Here is a 22,346-nt window from a genome sequence, read left to right on the forward strand (position 1 = left end):
GCAAGCTATTGTTTCCTTTACATTTTACACTTATTGTTTAGTATTTTGTTGGTGCTAGGAACAGGTTCGGGAGTGTGTCTATAAATTTACAGCTTCGTGCACAATCGGGCTGTATACACTAACACGTGACTTTGGTGAAACTTTAACTTATGAATAATTCCTAATTATGTTCCATTCCGAACATACTTGGGTACATTCATTCTGTAGTTTTCTTTGCAAAATACACATTTAAGTTCATCAAAACTATTTAATGGTTGATGCCTTAATTATACATACTGTTACGCTGTTATAATCTATTACGATGTAATAGCTTATAATATCGGTTGCTAGTGTAAATTCAGACTTTTTTGTCAATTAAAATGATATTTGTTGATAATAATTATATTAAAAAATAAAATTCAATTCTAAATTTTCATGCAAATATAATGAAGACATTTCGATCTCTGAAGAATTGTCATTGATAGTTTTTGTAATAAAATAACCCACAAGAAAAAGTGTTAAATGAATAATGGATTACAAAATTGATAAATAATGGTTTGAATAATGAATAAATAATGGCTCAGAAAAATATAGCTTTTAAAATGAGTAAAAATGGCTTTTTTAACATGAAGAATAATGACTTTAAGCTATAAATAATGACATAGCTTTTTTTCTAATACAGTCGGTCACTCTCTGTTTGTTGTCTGATATCACTATTGGTATCACATGTTATGTAAACATTGCGTCATCGGGAGACACTATTTTATGAATTGTTATCGTAAATATTACATATAATTTGCAAGGGAAACTGCTAACAGCAAACGTAAATTGAAACAGGATAAATATTTAGTTATCAACGACATAGTAACATGTCTTAATGTACATGATTGTGTTACCGTCGCTGCCGTGATAAAACAAATTAATGATAATTTACTGAAAACGCCTTTTGTATTTCCAACCTGGATTCAACTTGCAATGCTATAACGGTACGGTGTCTGATATTTACAATGTGTATCTTATATTTTCTCTTCTAGCCCTTACTTACAATCATATTATAGGCACATTATACCTCAAACGTATTTTTTTTATTATTATTTCTCAAAAGCTTTATATTTTTGATGAAATTTTATAGTTTGCTCATTGACTAACTACCTGAACCACTCTTTTTGTTGCTTTTTAGACAAATAGTACAATTATATTAATTTTTGTTTTTTTTTCTCTGGAAATCAAAATAAATTTTTGATTACATTTTGCTACTTTTATGACAAATAATTTTACATTTAAACGCCATGCGCTGATACTCTAAAATAAACATAATATAATTCATATTTGCCCTTTCTGAAGAAATAAAAGTCCTTTCGTTTTTGAGATGTAGAATACTTATTTTTATATACAACCTTTCAAGACATTTAAATGTACCAAGTTTCGTTCGAACTGTAGGGAATGTACTTATAAGTAAAAGGACCAATCAGACAAATGAATCATAGAAATGTAATGTGCTCTTAATGTTTTTATAAAATGTTTTTAAATATTGGCACGGCAGCAAATATAAATTGTGTTCCTATATGCATGTTGTATGATTTGTTTGTTAAAGATTAGAAATGAATGATAAAGGAAAGTGTCATCATGGATAATTGGATAGATCAATTTTATCACTAATAACCCTTTTATTTCCTTATCTGGACTACATTGCTCATACCATCCTTGCTTTAAATTGTTGACTTATTGTACTAAACCAAAATAAAACATACTTGAAAAAGAAGAGTTTTAAAAGTTTACAAGGGAGGTTAAGAAGCTTCATGAATCAAACAAATGTTCAATCATCTGAATAATATTCTATTACAAGTGCTCGAGCCGATTTTACCGATAAAAACATTGCTTATAAAAATACAAGACAGATGAGGCTGGATCCGTTGATAAAATATTCAAATACTTTTGAATCGAATATTTATCGCAAAGGACAAAGAAAAGTATAATTTTGGGAATTTTGGGAAGGGGTATCTCGAGAGAGTAGTTAGACCAAAAAAAACAAGTTGCTGAAATCCACAGACTTGCTTTTATTGAGTCTTCCCATGTAATATAATAGAGAAAACAATATGTCACACGCCCCCTTCACGTTATTGGCTTCAGCAGTATTTAAAAATCTCAATACTAATTGTATTGAAATAAAGACAGCCAAAATAACAACATATACCATTGTTTGATATTTTTTATTCATTTAGAAACCAATTCATAAAATCTGAAACAAGTAAGAGAAATGTGATAAAACAAGCAATCATGTAACAACTTTAAATATAATAACAGTTATAATGAAAAAAAGGTGAACGATATGTGCGTGATTACAAATATGAAAGTGAATTTAAGTAAAAGTGAAATGTATTTTTCCAGTTTAATTATGCATACCTTAAATGGATGATAGGGTTTTCACAGGAACAAATGCATTGGATTCAACTATTATTAAACCCATGCGCTAGGATGGATATTTGTTACAAAATAAAAACAGTGTAAAATGACAAAACCTCCAGACATACATTGTATACAATATAAGTTAATATAAATATAAACTTATTATATATAACAAAAGTGTAAGAAAAAAAAATTCGTTTCATACCACTTTGCGTTAAGCATTTTGATTAAATATTTTTTTTTCAATATTTCATTATGAAAAAAATTAAGAAATGAAACGATAAATCAATATCATATTCAAAAAGACAAAACAATATAAAAATCTAAAGAGTAATGACTGAAAACAAAATAAAAGGGCGACAATGTGACGTGATTTGTTCGCAAATTTAGTCTATTTAGTTCATTATTTATTTGTTTACGAACCATCTAAGAACTTGTGGTACCCATTGGAACTTACATTATTTTAGTTTACTTACAATCTAAGAACTTGTATTATTAATAACTATTCTGGTATTATAAAACCACGTTATTCTTACAGCTGTTGGTTCGAATCCGGCCTCAATCATTGGACTCTTTTATGTAATAGAGCTATTGGGCTAGATAATTGACAGCCGGTGGTACAACCGAAGCATCATTTTGTGTTCAAAACGATGCACAGGCGCGCAGGTGGACACCTAAGGCCTTTCATCACCTATACAATTGGAAAGGCATACAACCTTTACAGTATTGGCACGACTTTAATATCCAACACTAAAATTTAATATCACTTAAACACTTGGAAACTATAAACAAACAGTGGCAGTAATAATATAAATGTAGAATAATAATTAAGGTTAATATGGGCAAATAAGACAGATAATCTTTTTCTTTCATAATAATCACAGACATAGCATGTAACAAAAATGTGAGGTAACATTTGTATTATCTTATTGCAGTGAAAATAAAGAATTAAACTATATCACGGTTCTCGGAGCAAAAGCTAATTAAATCATCTATATAAGGTATTAACATAATTTCAATTTGTAATTATTAAAAGCTATTTCAGTAACAATTCATCAATTGTTTCAAAATAATTATCTTGCGTTTAAGTATATTAAATTAGAAACCAAAAAATCATTGCTGCTGAAAACTTAAATCTAAAGGCAATTAAACATCGCTATCGGTACAGGAATGTGTCATGAAGTTTAGGAAAATGTAATTGGTCCGAACAAACCGGCAATGGAATAACAATTAAATTATTTGATAACAATAACGACATTTTAACAAGAAAATAATTAAGTGACACAATTATGTTTGAGACATTTAACGCAGCTGAAATGCTGCAATTTGCTTAGAAAAACGTAAAAACAATTATAAATTTGCAGGGAACTTTTATTTCTGCTTTAAACAAAAATATTAAAAATAACCACAAGACGATGTTTATTATGCAAGATGGCATGACACACAAAAAACAATCGCACTACAACTCTTCACACTTTTTTCCATAATTTTAAATAATATACACGATGTAATTAAAACACATATAACTCTGAATTGAAAACGTTCCAATAAACAAACAAATCTGATTGGTTAAATTATTTGAGAAATCCATGTAAAAGTTGAAAAACTCATTGCTTGATATAATTACAAAATACAGCTTGCAAAGTCATATTGGACTCGCCATGTAGCTCGTCCAATATAGTTTCCCAATCTGAATTAAAAATATAATTTAGACATCTTTTACACATCATCTTAATAAAATGAAGCTCAAATAAAACGAGAAATAATGATAAATTATCATGACTACCAACAAACAGTTTTTTTGTTTTTGAAAGTTAGGTATAAAAATCTATCTTAAATCATAAGATCTTTACATGTACACTTAACCCTTGTATCATTCGATAACTTTACAATTATGATATGTCATTTTTGAGACACAAATAATTAAAAAAAGAAACAATACAAAGTGTATGAAAATGTAATTACTATGTTAAAGACACATACGACGCAATAAGTAAGGGAAACAATCACATATAGAGACGATGCATTAATCTGAAGATTTTAAGATATGTTTTAAACAGTGGTATGCATACATAAGAATTAATGTGCTTATTTTTGATATATTCTTTGGGACTTATAAAATACTTAAAAATAGACGACATTAAATGTTTTCAACTTTTTTATGTTCATTATCTTTTAATTTTAACACCCAAGAGAGAGAGAAAATGATAAATGAATTATTTGAAATGACCGAATTATTTGAAATGACCGTTTTGCAACCTTAAACAAATGTTTATGAAACATTTATAAAAAAACAAATAACGTCAAACTTTATTGATTTTACAAAGCACTTACGGATATAGAACGTTTCTAAAAGTAAAAACATTACATTTGACATATAAATTCCTTAGAATTTGACAAACCAAGCCGCTTCAGCGCAAAGTATTAGACATAAAATATGGTTGACAAGTTGACAAAAAAATCTGAAGTTTTTTTCACTTTCAAAAATATATAATTCAGCCTTACCCGTAAACAACCAAGCTTGTGATGGTATGTATTTATATACCATAGTTTGAGCCGCGTCATGACAAAACCAACATAATGGGTTTGCGACCAGCATGGATCCAGACCAGTCTGCGCATCCGCGCAGTCTGATCAGGATCCATGCTGTTCGCTTACAAACTCTATAACAAGTAGAGAAACTGATAGCGAACAGCATGGATCCTGATCAGACTGCGCGGATGCGCAGGCTGGTCTGGATTCATGCTGGTCGCAAACGCATTATATTGGTTTTGTCAAGACGCGGCTCATTTATTTATATACCATAATTTAAAAGTTAAATATCAAAAGCATGTCTTACTATAACGTTTTTCACAGATAAGAAGCATACACTGTGACTAAAAAAAAATCATAATTATATACTTAAGCAAATTGTTTGTAACTGAAACTTCACTTTTTGTACATTGTATGTTAAGGAAAAATAAATCAAAAAGAGCTAGAAATCTAAAGCAAGCTGTAAGCAATATTATATATTATCTTATAACAACGTTAATAAACGCAGGGTTATGAAGGCAAGCTGCAAAATAAGCGACCAGTGTTTTATAAGAAAAGGAGTATTTAGTTGGTGCAAAATGACTTCACATATAACAACATCTTTTAAAGTAAAATGATCATTAAAGTTAATGCTAAAATCGAATTAAATTTCCTTATAATTATAAAAAGAAAAAAGATAATTTTGACCTGAAAATAAGTCTCTGTTTTTATAACACAACAGTGGAAAATTTCTTTATTAATGAAATTATGAATCCAATCCTTCACACAGTTGCATTAGCAATATGTTTTAGTAACTTGGGCTACAAGCCTACTTTGTTTGTACGATAATTATGTTTAAAGGTAATATGAGGATGTTAACGCTATACGATTTGCATGCTTATAGATAAATTTATTTCTGTCATTGAATGATACAATGTTGAAACGCTTGTAGATTTCTTTCAGAAAGCATGCTGATTTTCACGTCTTTTGTCTATGCATTTTATACATATTTAAGCAAAACTACAAACATTAACATGAAATGGCCGGATCAAATTATTTCAATTACGTGACTTACCTAATGTTTCATTCTTGGCAATATTTAAATCATTTGAGCTTTTAAAATGATCATTGTTTCTCAATTTATAAACTATTAAATTTTCATCGTATTTATCAATCTGGTATCAATCTTAATACAATAATTTCATAATAAGAAGTTAATTGATAAGAAAAGATTGTTTGTATGACTCATGCTGTTTGACATATATGAAGGAAATCATATTCCATTAGAGAGACCCAATAATAATCTATTTTAGTTTCTATATAACAGCCTGAATTATTAATGAAAATTAAAACATAGGGGTGATTGATTGACAGTACCAGTACCATAAACATGAATTTCATTTCTTGTTTGATTTACACAGATAACGTTTTTATATGTTTAGTTATATGGTGTCTATAGGGAGATGACAGCTTTTAAAAGTTCATTAATAATTCATGGTACGTCATAATCTAGCTATTAAAATGCTGCTCCATATTTGAATTAAAACTCTAAAGAAGGATTAACATTTCGTTCTTCATCGTGGAGAAGAAGGTTCGGGTATCAACTTAAGAGTAGAGGGTTTTTTTTTAAATGCCAAACATATATAATAAAGGACATCGAATTAAGGCGTCAGTTGCACATTTTTATGAGAGCCGCTTAATTAAATTAATAAAGAACTTTTATATTAAGTAACTTGGTCATCCTTATGAACCGTATTTCTAGATTTTACAATATAAATAAGGTAAAGCAAAAGATAATGTCATTTTGTCATCAGGCACAAATGATACAGTAAAGACGTCTTTTGGTATGGGTGATACTAAAGAGCGTTCGGAACATGGGGCCTAATGCTTTTATTCAATCGTAAGGTTTACATAATAGTCTGTAACTGTGTTAATGAATACATACATACTCAATCTGTTATATATTTATGAACTACAAGTTTGGCCTTACATTCTGTATAAGTAAGGAACCTAACTTAAATATCATTATTTTAAAAACGGAAAGTACAATGTGAACTTTAAAAAGAGCAGGCAGTTTTGATACAAGCGGTTGAAAAATTTGTGTATGTTAAGAAATGTATAAACACCTCGGAAATAATGTAAATGCATACCGCACTGATAAACAATCAAAGGTGTGATGGGTGCACCGGTTAATAACACTAAGAAATTGCAAATAAAAACGCTTTAAACTTAAGCATTACAATTTGGCTATACATTCCTTGCACACTCACTTATAGCTCAAATCTATCAGAATGATGTCTACAACCCTTAGGAAATATCACAGAAGAAAGCTTCTTGCAATCACAGAATATCAAGGTCACGATCCTTAATTGGAATGTCAATATCTCTTGTTGTAAGCGCCCCGTCTAGTCCAGAAGGGTTTGTCTTTTCTGTTGATTTTTCTGTCTCAGGTTTAATTGGAATTTCAGGTGAAACCCTATTTGTTTTTGCACGAACTTTACCACCATTTTCACTAGTTTCCGACGACGAAGTTTGATGATATTTCGGGTGATGTTTTGGCATTCTGTGCCTGTCAGTTATAAATGGGTTTGAAGTTTGTTTAGTATTACTTTTCTCTTGATCGTTCGCTGTTTGACTTATATCCATATTTATAACGTCATCACACATATTTGCGAGTTCTGATTTGTGAACACTACTAGATGATGCGCCGTGTGATGAACGATGAGGTGAAGATGATAAAGATGTTTTGGGGGAATGTTCGGCACTGTTTGTGGTGGTGTTTTGTGGTGATGTGAATTTAGAACAACTATGAGAACATGGACAAGACGGAACGTGTGATGAGCATTGAGAAACACTAGGTGAAAACATCCTTAAAATCTCTGAAATTTGTTCATCTATACGGTTCATCTTTTGATGCATTATTTCCATTTCCTCTTTGAATTCTAGTCTAATATCATACAAAGAGGTAAGCATTTGTTGCTCAGCAACAGATAAAGGTCCACTAGATTGATGCCTACTACATTGTGAACTATCAGAGCTGTTACTGATTTGATCGAGTGTTTTATTGCTCTTCAGTATACCACTATCTAATGATTCAGTTTTCTTAAGGTTACTCTTTTCGTCATCTTCAGGTGATTCATCAACAGGTGGTGGTGCATTTTCTAAAACTTTATTCAATTTGGCTACATGTCTTATGATAGATCTGGACGCTTCATTATTGTTTCTTGGTTTATTCTCTGTAACTTTTTGAGTTGCGTCCTCTTGTGCACTAGTTTCTGGTAATTTATATGTATTTATATTATTGCTTTTGTTTTCAACGTTTCCACCCAGTATTTTACCCCATTTAGAAGCCCCGCCCCCAATTTTCGGCACGCTATTTGTTGAAGATGGACTTTCACTGACGTTAATTATTTTAGTTGCGCTAACCGGTCTATCACCAGCCCCGAACACCTTTGGACCTCCTTTTTCTAGATCCTGTGCTTTGTTATCTCCCATTTTTCTAAATCGAGAAATAAGTTTCCTGACAGGATGGTCATTTGACAGTTCTAAAGGTGGATCGTTTTTTCTTTTCTCCGCTAATTCTTTTTCTTTTTTGACATCAGCTACTTTTCTAAATATGATCTGAAAGAATTTAAAAACATCACATGAAAAGTAAGGTCAATGTGATTATTTTAGCGAAATCGTCTTTTCGGATCATTTTCTGTTTCATACACATGACGGTATTAATGCTTGTACTTTCAAATTATTTTGTTTAAAGAATAAACTGTTGATTCATTAAAAGGACTGACAAGCTTTCATACAAATGTAGAACCATAGTATCATTGTTTATTCTGTGGCAGTCGGTGAATAGTTTCTTTAAACGTCTTTTCAGTCCATGATATTATATTACATAAATACATTTTATTTATTCGAATAGGTATTGATAAGTAAAAAAGTCAATGCACGATCATTTTGAAAGCGATGTTTCTGCAGCGTTGCAAAATTTAAAAAAAAAACCTTTCGGTCTTTTCGAATCAATATCTTATTATTCCTAGTGGAAAACACGCAATCTATTGAAGTTGCATTATATTATCAGCACGCTATTTGTAGAGTCTTTAATTATTCAAAGCATCTCTGAAAGATCTAGCTATATCTTTTAAACGTTAAACGTTTTTGCGGAACCATGACGTGTGGCAGTCAAATGGTGATTATAGTTTAATTTTGAGAACAATATTATCTTGAAAATTCTTATTCATTCGTATCCCCTTAGACAATAGTACTGTTCCACTTTTATTAATATTTATACGTCATACTGAGCATTTGTATTTAACTTGCTAACTTAATATTTCATTCTTTTATTTAAAAAGGGGAATAATTCTTATCTATTTTGTTTGCAAGAAATAAAAGAATTTTAGAATTTGGACAAAAATCTGACAAAAATAAATTATATATATATATTATGTATATATTATGTATATGTATTATATATGGCGTTCACTATAGTACTAATCCTTAGAAATAGGAAAAGAGTAAATCTCGAGGAACTTACTAAATGTTTCTTCTTGAAAAGAAACTTTGAGTTAACAGTAAAAACAAGACCAACTTGTATTAAAAAAATACGAGAAGTAAGAGTATTTAAATCATGGTTTAAACATATGATTGCTGAAGAGACAATGAAAACATTAACATGAACATCAGAGAAAAGCAAAATATTTTCAAATAATTTTATAAATATTATCTAACAAAAATGCTATATAAATGGCAATATTAAAGCCCATTATGCCCAAGAAAAAAACTTTTATTTCACAAAACTTTTTTTATTCTTGTGTACTTTTTAATAGTTTTAAAGTTCATTAGCCAATTAACTAAACAATAGTATTGGTATAGCGTGCCTTTATGTAAAACGTTATATTAATAATACTTACTCTATGTCTTAGATTATATGTAAGCGTTAGGTTTCTAGCAAATGAATTTGCAAAAGCATGATAGAATTCGAGCACTTCTAAAAGGCGGTCACGCTTGATTGTGTGAAGGTCACAATAGGTCAATGCTCGTACATTAGCCGTAGACTGGCCATACGATCCCTCCTTCCAGAAGTTATCCCCAAACACGTCGCCTTTACCTACAATTGATAAGCGATACCTCCAATACATACACCTTTCAATATTCTAATGATTTTCAGCAATTGTTAGTTATTTCATATTGTTTGATTATTTACAAGTGAAAACTGAAACATCAAAGTGATTGCATTAAATGTTATGTAAAAGAAATATATTTTTCTGTCAAATTTATCTTAAATGTATTGCTTTTTGAAATATTTATATTTTAATAGATAGGCAATATAAAATTTATTTTCGTATTGCGACTTGTGGGAAAACAACCCTGACAATACCAACATACAAGCAATTATTATGAAGGTGAAATATTCTTTATGTCATTGTATGTTAGCATTTATATAGATATATATACTTTTTTGTGATAAGGTTACTAAATAAATGATTATATCAATTAAAATAGTACTATCATTAAATATTAAATTATGTAACCATATAAAAATAGAACGCCAGTGGTGAATGCAGGAAATGATGCAAATCTTTGTAACTTGTTTTTAACCATGAAATACAATGATCAAAATTTGCACAAAACACAATTCATAAATGGGAGATGCAGGATTTATGTCGTTACTTTCTTTTACCATTAACAATATTAAGCAAGATTTGCATAAAACACAATTCATAAATAAGAATTTCAGGAATAATGTCTTACTTAAAATTGCAACGACCTCGTCGTCCTGTATCACCTCTAATGACCCAGAAATTACAAAACAGAGTGCATCAAGAGATTCTCCTTGGTGAAATATAAGGTCACCAGGAGCGCTGTGAGTCATTGTAAAATGCATGGCCAAGGCACGTAAGCATCCGTCGCTGGCGAGACGGAAGGCAGGGTGTTCTAAAAACACTTTCCTGTTGAGGTGCACACATAGGTCAGCCTTCATGTCCTTCGGGCAATAATTCAGCACCTATAAAAGAAATTAAAGGTAAAGCATGTTTTATACGGGATTTGCGCCTATACGGAATACAAATTATCGAACCAGATACGCGCCTATACGGAATACAAATTTTCGTACGAGATATGCGCTTATATGGAATACAAAAATCATGAGTTTTGTATCTATTATCGTTTAGTTATTGGAATTAATGTTAATGTATTTTTACAGACAGTGCAAAGTAAATTGAAAACTGGCATGGTCGAAGATACAAAATTACTGGGAAACCATTTAGTTAAGATATAATGTTATTGTTCTACAGTTTCAAATTAGGAAATCGGACTGTTTGACGTAATGTTTATGTAAAATAAGATGATCATTTCTTAGCCTATATGGTTTTTGTAATTTTAAAATGTCTTCTGTACCAGTGTTTTTTTAAACAGCAAAATTCAAGAAAGAAAGTCCTGTATGACACAAGTGACACAAGGTTTGACAGTGGTCTTGCTCGAGCCATTCATTAACAAACATGATTTAGTTCAACCTATTACACACGCATTCAGAAGTATAATTAAACAATAACCATTGAACTGAATTTTTTTTGACATTTGAATTAAATATTGAAACATAGTCTCATTACTCTTTTCTTCAAACATCAAAGAAAATCTTATATATTCAAGTAATGTTAACTAATGTAAAACAATAATAAAACGTGCACTATAATTTAAGACAAGACTTTTCCAAACCTTAAAAAAATCATGATGAAGTGTTTTATTTTGATTACCTTATTTCTTTCAATACTAAGTTACATGCAATTATATTGATTTTGATATTTGCAATACATTCCATCTAAGATAAGAATATAAAGAACAAGGAATTGTAATTAATTGCCTCTGTATATTTCGTGTCACAACAGGGACATGCAAGGAAACAACTTTGGTCAATTACTTTCATCTTCAAAGGTCGCCATTAATCAGACTACATTAAAGCTAAAGATTGTAAAACATATGATACCGACTTCTAATGTTTGTCTGCGAATATTGAAACAAAATAATGTATAAATTACATCTCCGGTCGCTAAGCTTAATAGGGAGAGTATCGAAATTGTAAACCTTGGGTCGCTGGTCCGATCATCAGAACGTTCCCAGTGTCAAGTGATCTCAGGGACATTTGGTCAAATATAAACTTTTCTCACTACTCCGATACTGATATCATGTAGGATTAGTAGCCGGTCATATGCGGAGCAATTTTGTTATTATTGGTTAGATATCCAGGAAAGCCGGGTAGATTAATCCACCGCGGGGATATGGCCTGGGATTATTGTGTTAAAATATCCGTAAAAACAAAAGTATGTAATATAGCTCAAAGAAAAGTATATTAAAATTATTGTGTGTGCCGAATAGAGCTCATGATATCTTTAACATTTGCGTAAAGAATAAAAGACGTTTTACAAGCTTATAACATATTTAAGTGACATTGAGTAAAATCTTATTGTATCATAGTTTGGGGACCTTTCTGTTGAAAAAGTAACGAGTTAAATCGTATGCATATACATGCACAGTGCGTTAACTGGAGTGCAGGTATCAGTTACCCGCACTCCAGTGATTCTCATTGATTGGCTCTTTTTTGCTGGGACGGCAGAGAAAGCGAGAGAAATATCATATTCAGATGCTAGTTAATTTGTTGTTTTTTCTGGGGTTTCATATTGTGACAACAGGGAACGTGTTTTTATGTTTGACTATGATACAAAACAGAAAGAACATCAAAACACTCGGCAATCTGATTTATACTCGGGGGCTACGCCCCCTCGTACAAATCAGATAGCGGCTGTTTCGATGCTCTTTCTATAACTTGTTTTGCACATAACTTAACTTTTTTGTCGCTAATTAGAAAAAAGTGGTGCAAATTATTAAGTCAAAATGGTCTTAAGAATATTTATTTTGGCTAAAATAAGAAAATATATGTTTTTTTGTTTATTTGTTTTTGTTTGTTATCGTTTTGTTGTTGTTTGTTTCTACGACAATGCAGGCACAAATGCATAAAGGTAGGAGACACTCAAAGGACGCCGCCTTCGTTTCTTGCTTACACTTAATTACCATCGGTTTCGACGCAATTAGAAATGCAATATTGATGGATGTACTTTCAGAACGCAAATTATTTCAATAACAACTTATACATGCTATCCATTTGAAGTACCCATATGACCTTCCTATAGAACACGCTTTGTGTATATTCGATTTCATAATCATTGTGACAAGCTATTTTATATATAATTCTTGGAAAAAATATAGTTACAGAGTAACTATTAGACGGATAATGATAAATTACTATAGCAACCATAATATGATGTTTTTTTTCATTCCTGATATAGGCAACCAATGTCATTAATTACAAGCGAAGTGCTTCTCTTTAACTCTGACAATGAAAAACGATATGAAAAAAAAAATATAACCGGTAAAAGTGACAAAGTGAATGTTTCTAACTGCACATGGGTTATCAAAATTGTTCATGAGAAACAATGACTTAAACCTTCATTATTGCAACGAAAAAATAACGACGAAAAAAGGTTCTTTTAGCAAGTATTTATTCCGTTACTAGTATAGACTTCGCTATGAACAGAGTTAATTATTTTATGAACCATTATTCTTGCTTCTTGTGGCTGAGAGGTTGTCTTTAATGATTAAGACATAAGAAATGCAACCAACGTTTATCCTTGCGTGATCGTAAGAGGTAACTAAATGAGTTCGAATTACTGGAGTGTATGCATCTTTTAGCTCTAGCAGGTGAGGTGCTTTTGACCACTGGTGTTGCTTTGAAGTTTGTAACATGAGAAAATTACGTGCGCTAAAATCATCATCCCTGTTTTGGCGCCATATAACCTATACTGTGTTAGTGCGCCGTAAAACCAAACAAAGAAACAAATAACCATGATTCTCTGACTGTGATTTGGTTTTGTCTTGACTTATTTATGAAAAAGTTTATTAGAAAGTTAATGGATTTTTAATTTCAAAATAAAAGAAGAGCTTCTGACAGTAAAGAGCATGTTCAAACTGTATGGGTGTGCAGGTTGGCCCAGCTCTTTACTGGTGTGAAATTCCCGCAGCGTAAGGGTTGATAACTTGATATACAGATATTTTCGAAGTCCAATTATCTTAAACAAACAGGCCCTTAAACAAAATGGTATGAATATCTCATATGAATCGTTTAAAGGCTAAATGAAAGGAATATGGCCTAATTGAAAACAATTAACACACTCCTTCCTTCTCTCAGAAATTGCAAAAGCAAAGGTTTTATTGGATGGATGTTGACATAAGTCTTCATTACTTGTTTAAACCTAATTACTCCCGGCTACAAAGAAATTAGAAACTCAATATTGATGAATGTATTTTCCCACAACAGGAGTTGTTTAAACAATGATATGGGAGAATTGTACATATGGTGTATTAAAGTTAGACAAGATTTATTGCGCCACAAGCGGCAAACGTTCACATTACAGTCGGTGCCCGCTTTTAAAATCAAACCTTCTGATTGATTTATGAATTGTGTTTAATGGAAACGGAATTATCTTGAATAACACATAATGAGTACCTTTCCGTGGCTATTTGGCTTGTGAATTATCACAGTGATATGTTTTAGGCTTGTTAAAATATTAACTTAAACCGATGTGTAATGATTAAGATTTTGACCGTCTCAAATAGTCTGTATAGTACTGAATTAAAAAATAAAATTTAACTTCTGGTATATTGGTAGCTACTTTTCTCATTATCCCGATTAAGTTTGCTTAAATGGAATTTAAAGATAGATTTTATATCCGTCTCAGAGAAAAATATTAATATCTTATCATTACAACATTCAATTTTTTTTTTTTAAAATTAAATTAATCTTTTATGTTACAAATATATGTAACACAAAATTGAATATTTGGTTAGGTCAAAACATTATGTACAGACAATAAGAAATTATGCGTATTGTGGACAGAAATATGTTGTGGATTAATGAACCTAACCATTTGTCTGTTTGCGGTTACAAATTATACGAATGCGACCCGTGCAGGCAAAGATCAGCCTTGTCGTTTAATCATGGTCACCACTGATCGCTATTCAGAAAGTATGTTTATTTAATTATCCATGAAGATGATGCTTGTTTATGTTAAGGTCCATTTTGTACAAAAAAGCACTGTACTGATAGTGTAAAGCGTTTGATCAAGTACCATCTATAAGAAGTCTTTAAGTAAATCAAACCGACCTTCCAAACTTTTCAAATTTGTTGGCTAAGCGATATTTCCTTCGTTACATAAGTAATATATAACTGAAAGTCAGCTTATTGTTTTAATACTGTTTGTGGACTCTTAAAATAAGTAGTAGTTGATTTCATAAAACACTTAGGTATAACTTACTTTAGCTGCATCTATTCCTTTTGTAATAGCCCACGTTGACACAATATAGTCCATTACACGCTCGCTTAGTGATTTAGGGACGTCGTGAAGCTTCATAAATTCTCGTACATTGTTCAACATGTCATGATACCTGGCGAAACTGGCATAGAATTGCTGGAAAATGGTGGTCACGTTGGAAAAGATCGTGGCATATAACAGAGCTGAAAAATTTATAAATACTTTTAAATAAATTAACGCTCAGTAGACTAAGGGAAATATGAAAATGTTAGGTTTAACAAGGTAACAAGGAAGAAAGACGATAACTGAACATTGAGCCCCTGCCAATGTTTAGTCCTTCTTGTCGCAAAGGACCAACGTAGAGGTGCTAGTTTGCTTAAATTTGGACCATATCAACCATCTTTATGTAACTCCTAATACAATTGACATAATTATAATTATATTTGAAATCACTTGAAATTAGAGTTTTTACTTACATTTCATATTTTGTCAATTTAATGGGGAATATCAATTTCATATTTGAAGCAAACAAAAAATAAAAATAAACAGCATTCTCAAATTTTCTCAATTAAAAGGCATATAGATTATACGAAACGTTCAAAGAGTTTGAATTATTATACATGTATCTACATGTATTTCTATATGGTCTGATAAAAACAGATTATAAGGAATATTCCGATGATCAATTACTTAAACATTATCAATTACTTAGACGATTACAATGTATATCAAATTGATTTAATTATCCAAAAACAATTTGGCAAATATGATTACTGATACATGTTAGGAACTTAAATGCTTCTCCCAGAGATATCTCTATACACAGTGTTTTCCTGATTATAGTATGTGTGATAAAACCAAAAGAACGAACAGAACTTACATCCGATGATCATCATGAACACGGAAAACAATTTTTCAGATTCTGTAGCCGCTGAAACATTCCCAAATCCTACACCAGTCATACATGATAACGTAAAATACAATGCTGTCAGATACCTCATGCCTTTTCCAGGGCCTCCTATAAGGTCACTTGTAGAGTTTGAATAATAAAAATCACTGCCTGTCACATTTGATAACACAGTTAGCCAGCCATAGTTCACATGGGCCGATAATTCTGTTAGACCTATTGAGTACCATATGCAAGCAAGCCAATGTGCAAACAAGACGAACACAAGTATCAACATCACTAACATTGCTGCCCCATATTCCAAATAATGATCAAGTTTCCGCACTACACGACCCAATCTAAGAAGTCGCACTACTTTTAATGCACTAAATAAAGTACTGATACCCTGAAATGAAAAAAATAGCTCCTTAAAATACATAATGCTAAAAGGAATGCAATTTATCATTTTATTGAAAGTTCAGGTAAACTTACGCAGTTTGCAAACATATTTTATTTGGTCTGATTTTAGGATCATTTTTATCTTTTTAAGAATTTATTCTTTTTTTACACAAATTACATAGAAACAAAATAGCACTGGTGATTTTAATGTACTAAATAAAAAATATTACATAATTGTTTTAAAAAGCTGTCAATATCTTATAACGTTCTTAAATAAATAATTTTATTCATCATGTGTGTTTTTAAGTAAGCATTGATTATCAATGTTTAAGAGAAGGTGTACAATCTGCTCTTTTTAACATAATAATTTTATAACAAATATTAATGAAATCATTCGTAACAGTCATTTCAGGATAATATGTTTTGTTAAGATATCAGTAAGTCAGTACTAAGAGCATAAATACCCTAGATAAGTGTCCTTAAGAATGGCTAGGAGAAAAGTTCAATACTTAAAATTGTATAGTCATTGTTTGGTAGAATATGATTCAAGATGAGGGCGGGAATCTATTAATTAAAACCTCTCACATGTTTTCAAATTATAATAAGAAAAGAATAGGACAGAAAACATCTCCTTGTTTCATACCTCGTCTACATCTTGGAAGGCGTTGAACACATCATAAGGTAAACAAGAGAGTAGGTCGATTACAAACCAACTCTTCAAATAGTTCATGCGTATAATTTTAGGATCGGATATGACCTCTCCGCTTGCGCCTACAAATGTTGTATGAAAATTTAAAATGATGTCAATGAAAAACACGACGTCTACAATGCTGTCGATGACTAAGAGAGGGACTTGGTCCATTGTCTTGTTCCTGAAGGCAGAGTTATACGGGACAGTGATAGCGGTATAGAACGTCAATATGAGAATTAACCAGTCCCAAATGGTTTTGAAAAGGCAGTAATGAAGAATGATATGTGGCGGTGTCTTTGGCGCCTCTAGACGATACTGTGGAAGTACATCGGCGTTAAGGTTCATCATCTGAAAGAATGGGTAAAAAAATAAAAAGAAATCTTAAAAAGAAATATGATACTATTAAATGAATTCATTATTTTATTAAATACACATCAGAAAATGTATGTTTTGTGGTTAAAACCATTACATATATGTTTGTTAAAGCCAAACGCACTTATGATGATAAAATTTCCTATATGAAATATTTATCATTAAGCCTGGGCTTAAGAATGGGCAAAAAAACTACACATTTTAAAATATGCTCAGTAGGGATACGTAATAGAAAAATTAATTGATTAAAACCGAATATAATGGATGCAGAGCGTACATATTTAATGTTAATAAACTCTATTAATCCTTTTTCAAATAATATTATATTATAAATGAACAACGAATGATCTTTGTTGGACCCCCCCCCCCCCAAAAAAAAAAAAAAAAAATCGACTGGAAAGCTAACCGCCGATATATCTATTGAATTCTTTTTCAAAAGGATACTATATCGATGGATCGGTCTACAATTGGCACATTTTCTTTAAGCTTTTCAAATGTTGATAAAAACAATGGGAATTTATCATTTAGATATTCTTATAAAATATTATTTTAAAAGATGTTGATAAAGTTTAAAAGTGATTTAAGTTTGAACATTTTTATGAATAATTACAATGTTTTGTTCTAGAACTGCTTTATAAATATTTGGCATAGTGGTTCATGTATTTCGTCAACAACATCAATATATAAAATTGTATGGTTTGTTGTTATGTCTGATACTGAATACCATCAACGCAATTATTACTTGTATTTTATAACTTCCATTATAAACCAATATACTCTAATGTTAATTTTATTTTGCTTAGAAGTATACCATATATGAGCCGTATCACGACAAAACCAACATAATGGGTTTGCGACCAGCATGGATCCAGACCAGCCTGCGCATCCACGCAGTCTGATCAGGATCCATGCTGTTCGGTTACCAACTCTTTTACAAGTAGAGAAACTGATAGCGAACAGCATGGATCCTGATCAGACTGCGCGGATGCGCAGGCTTGTCTGGATCCATGCTGGTCGCAAACCCATTATGTTTGTTTTGTCATGACACGGCTCATATAAGCTTACTGGGAACACATTATTCATCATACTTACATTAGCAATTTGTGACGGTCGGGACGTCTCGAACCTCATGCTAGGAATGCTGGAGCTAAACTGTAAAATTGTTGACCTATTTCTCGTCACTGATCGAGCTAGTCTGGCAAACTTACTCATACCTTGAAAATGGTGTGAAATAATACTGATTATTATATGTAATTGATTTGCATCGGGATTGCAATGATAACCTGAACATAAATGAAAAAATGACGTTTCCTTATTTCCTAAACACATCAAATATGTTTATTGTGCCTTAATACAACATGAAAATATTATTTTGTCACAATTTTATCATAAAATCGCGCTGACTTTTTAAATTTCTAGTTTTATTTTTTAATTTGTTTAAAGTTATTTCTTGCAACTGAAAATTGGCTAAAATCTGTAACTGGTACATGTACCAGTTTATTTTGGAATTTGGACAACACAGCCACATATGGAACATATATTTTAAAAATTGAAATATCTTAATTCTTAAAGTCTATTATCACAATAAATGATATCAAAACACAAATTAAGTATATAAAGATGTTAATACAATTGTTATGCTTATAAATAGTCATAGATTGTTTTAACTAAATTAGAAAAATACGTTCATTCTACTCATTAACATGTAGTCCAAATAATTCTGCATTTATAAATAAATTCATTAAAATTATGCATGGGTGACGTCGATGTAAAACATAATTGTCAATATAGTGCATCATTAGTGCAACGGTAATTGTCTGCACAATATAAATACTGTGTTTGTTTTGTCAAGTACCAATAAATTGTATAAATGGCAGACCGATTTTTTATAACAGAAATAATGGTTTTGTTCGATACAGAGTCTTTAAATTAGTCCATGCGTTTACATAACATTGCCTGTATGTCTGACGAATATTGATCCTTAACTTTAAAGTGACAGGAAATAAGACATTTCAACTGTCTGCTATCTGCTGGCTTTAATCACTCCATAATATTATGTCATTGATGACGTTTGGTGTCTCCATCGTATTAAATATACCAAAGACAGTGTAACCTTACTTTAGCTAATAAGTTTTTCAATAGCATTTATTGTTTATATTACACTTTGGTATTTATGTAACTATTGTTTATTAAAACAAGTTAAAATGTTGGAAGTTTCATATTTACTTTTCTCCCTATGAATTCCTAACGATTAAATAACCACGATTTAATCATTGAAAAACTGAATTGGTTTCTGAGAATAAGTGGCCGGTTCGATTTGGAGAATGGAAGAGCTACCATAATGAAAAGTGCCCTTCCGAACTGTTTGATTGGCTGCCTTATATCTATTCCACCAGATAGACAGAAGGCTTTAAAGAGGTAAAAGTCACGTGATCAAACAGCATGGCGGGCAAGGAATTATGAGTAAAATGAAACATATTGATACTGCGGTTGGTTTCTTTTTTTACTTTCTTCTGATTTAGAAAATACATATTTCATCACAAATCAAGCAATAAAGCATTTTGTATTAAGGTCGGAATAGTGTGACTGGACGACATTTTGAAATGACAGTCGAGTGTTCGATTGGCTTTCTTTTCAGAGGTCTTCTAACTGTAGAAAAGTCCAATCGGACCAGCATGGGACAGTACGAACTGTTCGTTGCATGTTACGTACACATACAGTCCATAAGATAAAATAATAACGCATTGAGCATGATTTTCAAAATATACAAATAACTACTGCTCACCTCGTGCATTCTCGTCGTCGATTGGTTGTTTTAATGCGGTAATATCTTTGAATGTTACTAAGATTAGAATAACCTGGTCTTTCTCGTTCCTTATTGGAGCCATGTTTAAAAGTAGCCACAACGGAGATCCTTGAAAGAGAGGAAAAAAAACATAATAAATTACATATGTCATAAATATTCATATGTAAGACTAGTGAACAAATACTTGAATGTTTTACCAGAGGCCTTATATTGAAAATAAACAGATTGCATTTGAGCAATGCATGAGGGCAAAATATTAATACAACGATTTCACATATTTTCTTTCTAAAATAATGGTAGTTTATATTAAAGATAATATTAATCAGCAATTCAATATTATATAAATATAACGAAAACTGCTAAACAATATAAGTACAATGTGGATATATGAGACGCTTGACACAAGAACATTATAATAGCTTTTTTAACAATTTCGTTCACACTAGCACAAAACTGTTATATTAAACACCATATTGGTGTGAAAATGAAGGGATTTTGATTCCACCTTTCTGAAATATTACACCTGGATTTGCTTTTTGTATCACTCGTCCACTTAAAGCTAAGTTTGTTTTTTATTTGGCAACCATATGCATTTCAATATTGACTTGAAAACGACAGTGACAAAACTGTATTTTCCAAACGTTAGCTTTAGTTTTTGGAAAATCTCCCCATATGGGATATACTGTCTTCTCAATTTTAGCAATGAAGTGTCAAAACGGTGCTCCTATAGTTCCCCAGATGAAAATAATCTAATAACGCTGGCAGTTTGTTTGAGATACGGATATCTTTATTTGATTTTTAAAGAAATGTATTTTGTCGTTCCAGCAAAACGAACACCATACAACATTCTTGCCATTTAAATTACATCAGAAGACACTGTTTGAATTTTTTAAAAAGGGTTTCTGATTTTAGTGAATAAACAAAGTGTAAAGAGCAATTCAGCAACCCTATAGCTGACCGGTCACTTTATATCTATATACCGCTCTCTTTATTTTTGTATCGGTCACTGTATCTCATTAAAATTTAGCGTGTTATCTAAGTTTTGTCTTAAATAGTTAATATATTTGAACAATAACTATTGTACATGTATGCATCAACGACTTAACGGTATCAAATACGTAACGTTTGGAACTTTTATGTCTTTTGTCCGGCATTGTCCCCAAAAATACAATGCCATGTATGCATGTAAATGTGCTCTCTTAGATATATTGCTGTATACGTTACATTATCAACCTACTGTGATAGTCAATTACCTGCACTATCTAATATAAACGCTATTTGTAATTTTATTCAAATCAGTCACATATCATCTAGCTATATTTGCCTATATAAATTGACAAACATTATAATACAATATAAAGAAGTTCATTTTCACATAATATTTCTTTATAGTTTACAACAGTAACCGACATGGCAAGAACGGTAGCCTCGGAACTTTCTTCACGGAAATATTAATATACCAATGTAGTTAATTATTTACGAATAAGACCCAATTATGCCCGAAACGAGCGTCGGAACTAATTAAATAAGCTTCGCTCATTCCGTTTATTTTCTGCCAATGCGCAGATTATAGAGAGAGAAAGTATACGTGTGCCGTGTCTTCAAAGGAAACACTTTCAGCCAAAGAAGATTGGATCATCTCTCAATTAAATCGTTTCAAAGAACATAGTAATATCAACGTGAACACCTAACGAATGCCATGGAGATAATTTTTAATGAAATAAATTCTCTCGTAAAACTATAAGTCACAGAAGTGTACAACGCTATTCAATGGTAATTGAATGACCAGTCCGACTTATTATCATTTTTGAACACCTTTTTAGATCATCGTAAAATTCTTGGACCTCATTTACGAGTGTCATTAAACTTTGAGCCACGTCAAAAGGCTACACCTAGATTTGAAATAAATACTATGCATACCTTATGCATTTTGCAAACCTA

At 31.2% G+C, this 22,346-nt stretch overlaps 1 protein-coding gene across 1 annotated transcript in view; it reads right to left on the minus strand.

The window, feature by feature from the left end:
• Positions 1-2,180: 2,180 nt before the first annotated feature.
• The window catches only part of LOC132755657 (potassium voltage-gated channel subfamily H member 1-like), a 63,881-nt gene continuing 43,715 nt past the window's right edge, over positions 2,181-22,346 (minus strand). The window contains exons 3-10 of the mRNA XM_060746550.1: positions 20,385-20,513; positions 18,692-18,813; positions 17,180-17,575; positions 16,132-16,543; positions 15,255-15,454; positions 10,642-10,894; positions 9,801-9,997; positions 2,181-8,517 (exon numbers count right to left, since the gene is read on the minus strand). Of these exons, the coding sequence (XP_060602533.1) occupies positions 7,237-8,517; positions 9,801-9,997; positions 10,642-10,894; positions 15,255-15,454; positions 16,132-16,543; positions 17,180-17,575; positions 18,692-18,813; positions 20,385-20,513 (2,990 nt within the window). The 3' untranslated portion in view covers positions 2,181-7,236. The remainder of the gene's footprint in view (positions 8,518-9,800; positions 9,998-10,641; positions 10,895-15,254; positions 15,455-16,131; positions 16,544-17,179; positions 17,576-18,691; positions 18,814-20,384; positions 20,514-22,346) is intronic.

This window comes from Ruditapes philippinarum, unplaced genomic scaffold (genome assembly GCF_026571515.1).
Source record: "Ruditapes philippinarum isolate M1 unplaced genomic scaffold, ASM2657151v2 ctg340_1_1_1_1, whole genome shotgun sequence".
Classification (NCBI taxonomy): domain Eukaryota; kingdom Metazoa; phylum Mollusca; class Bivalvia; order Venerida; family Veneridae; genus Ruditapes; species Ruditapes philippinarum.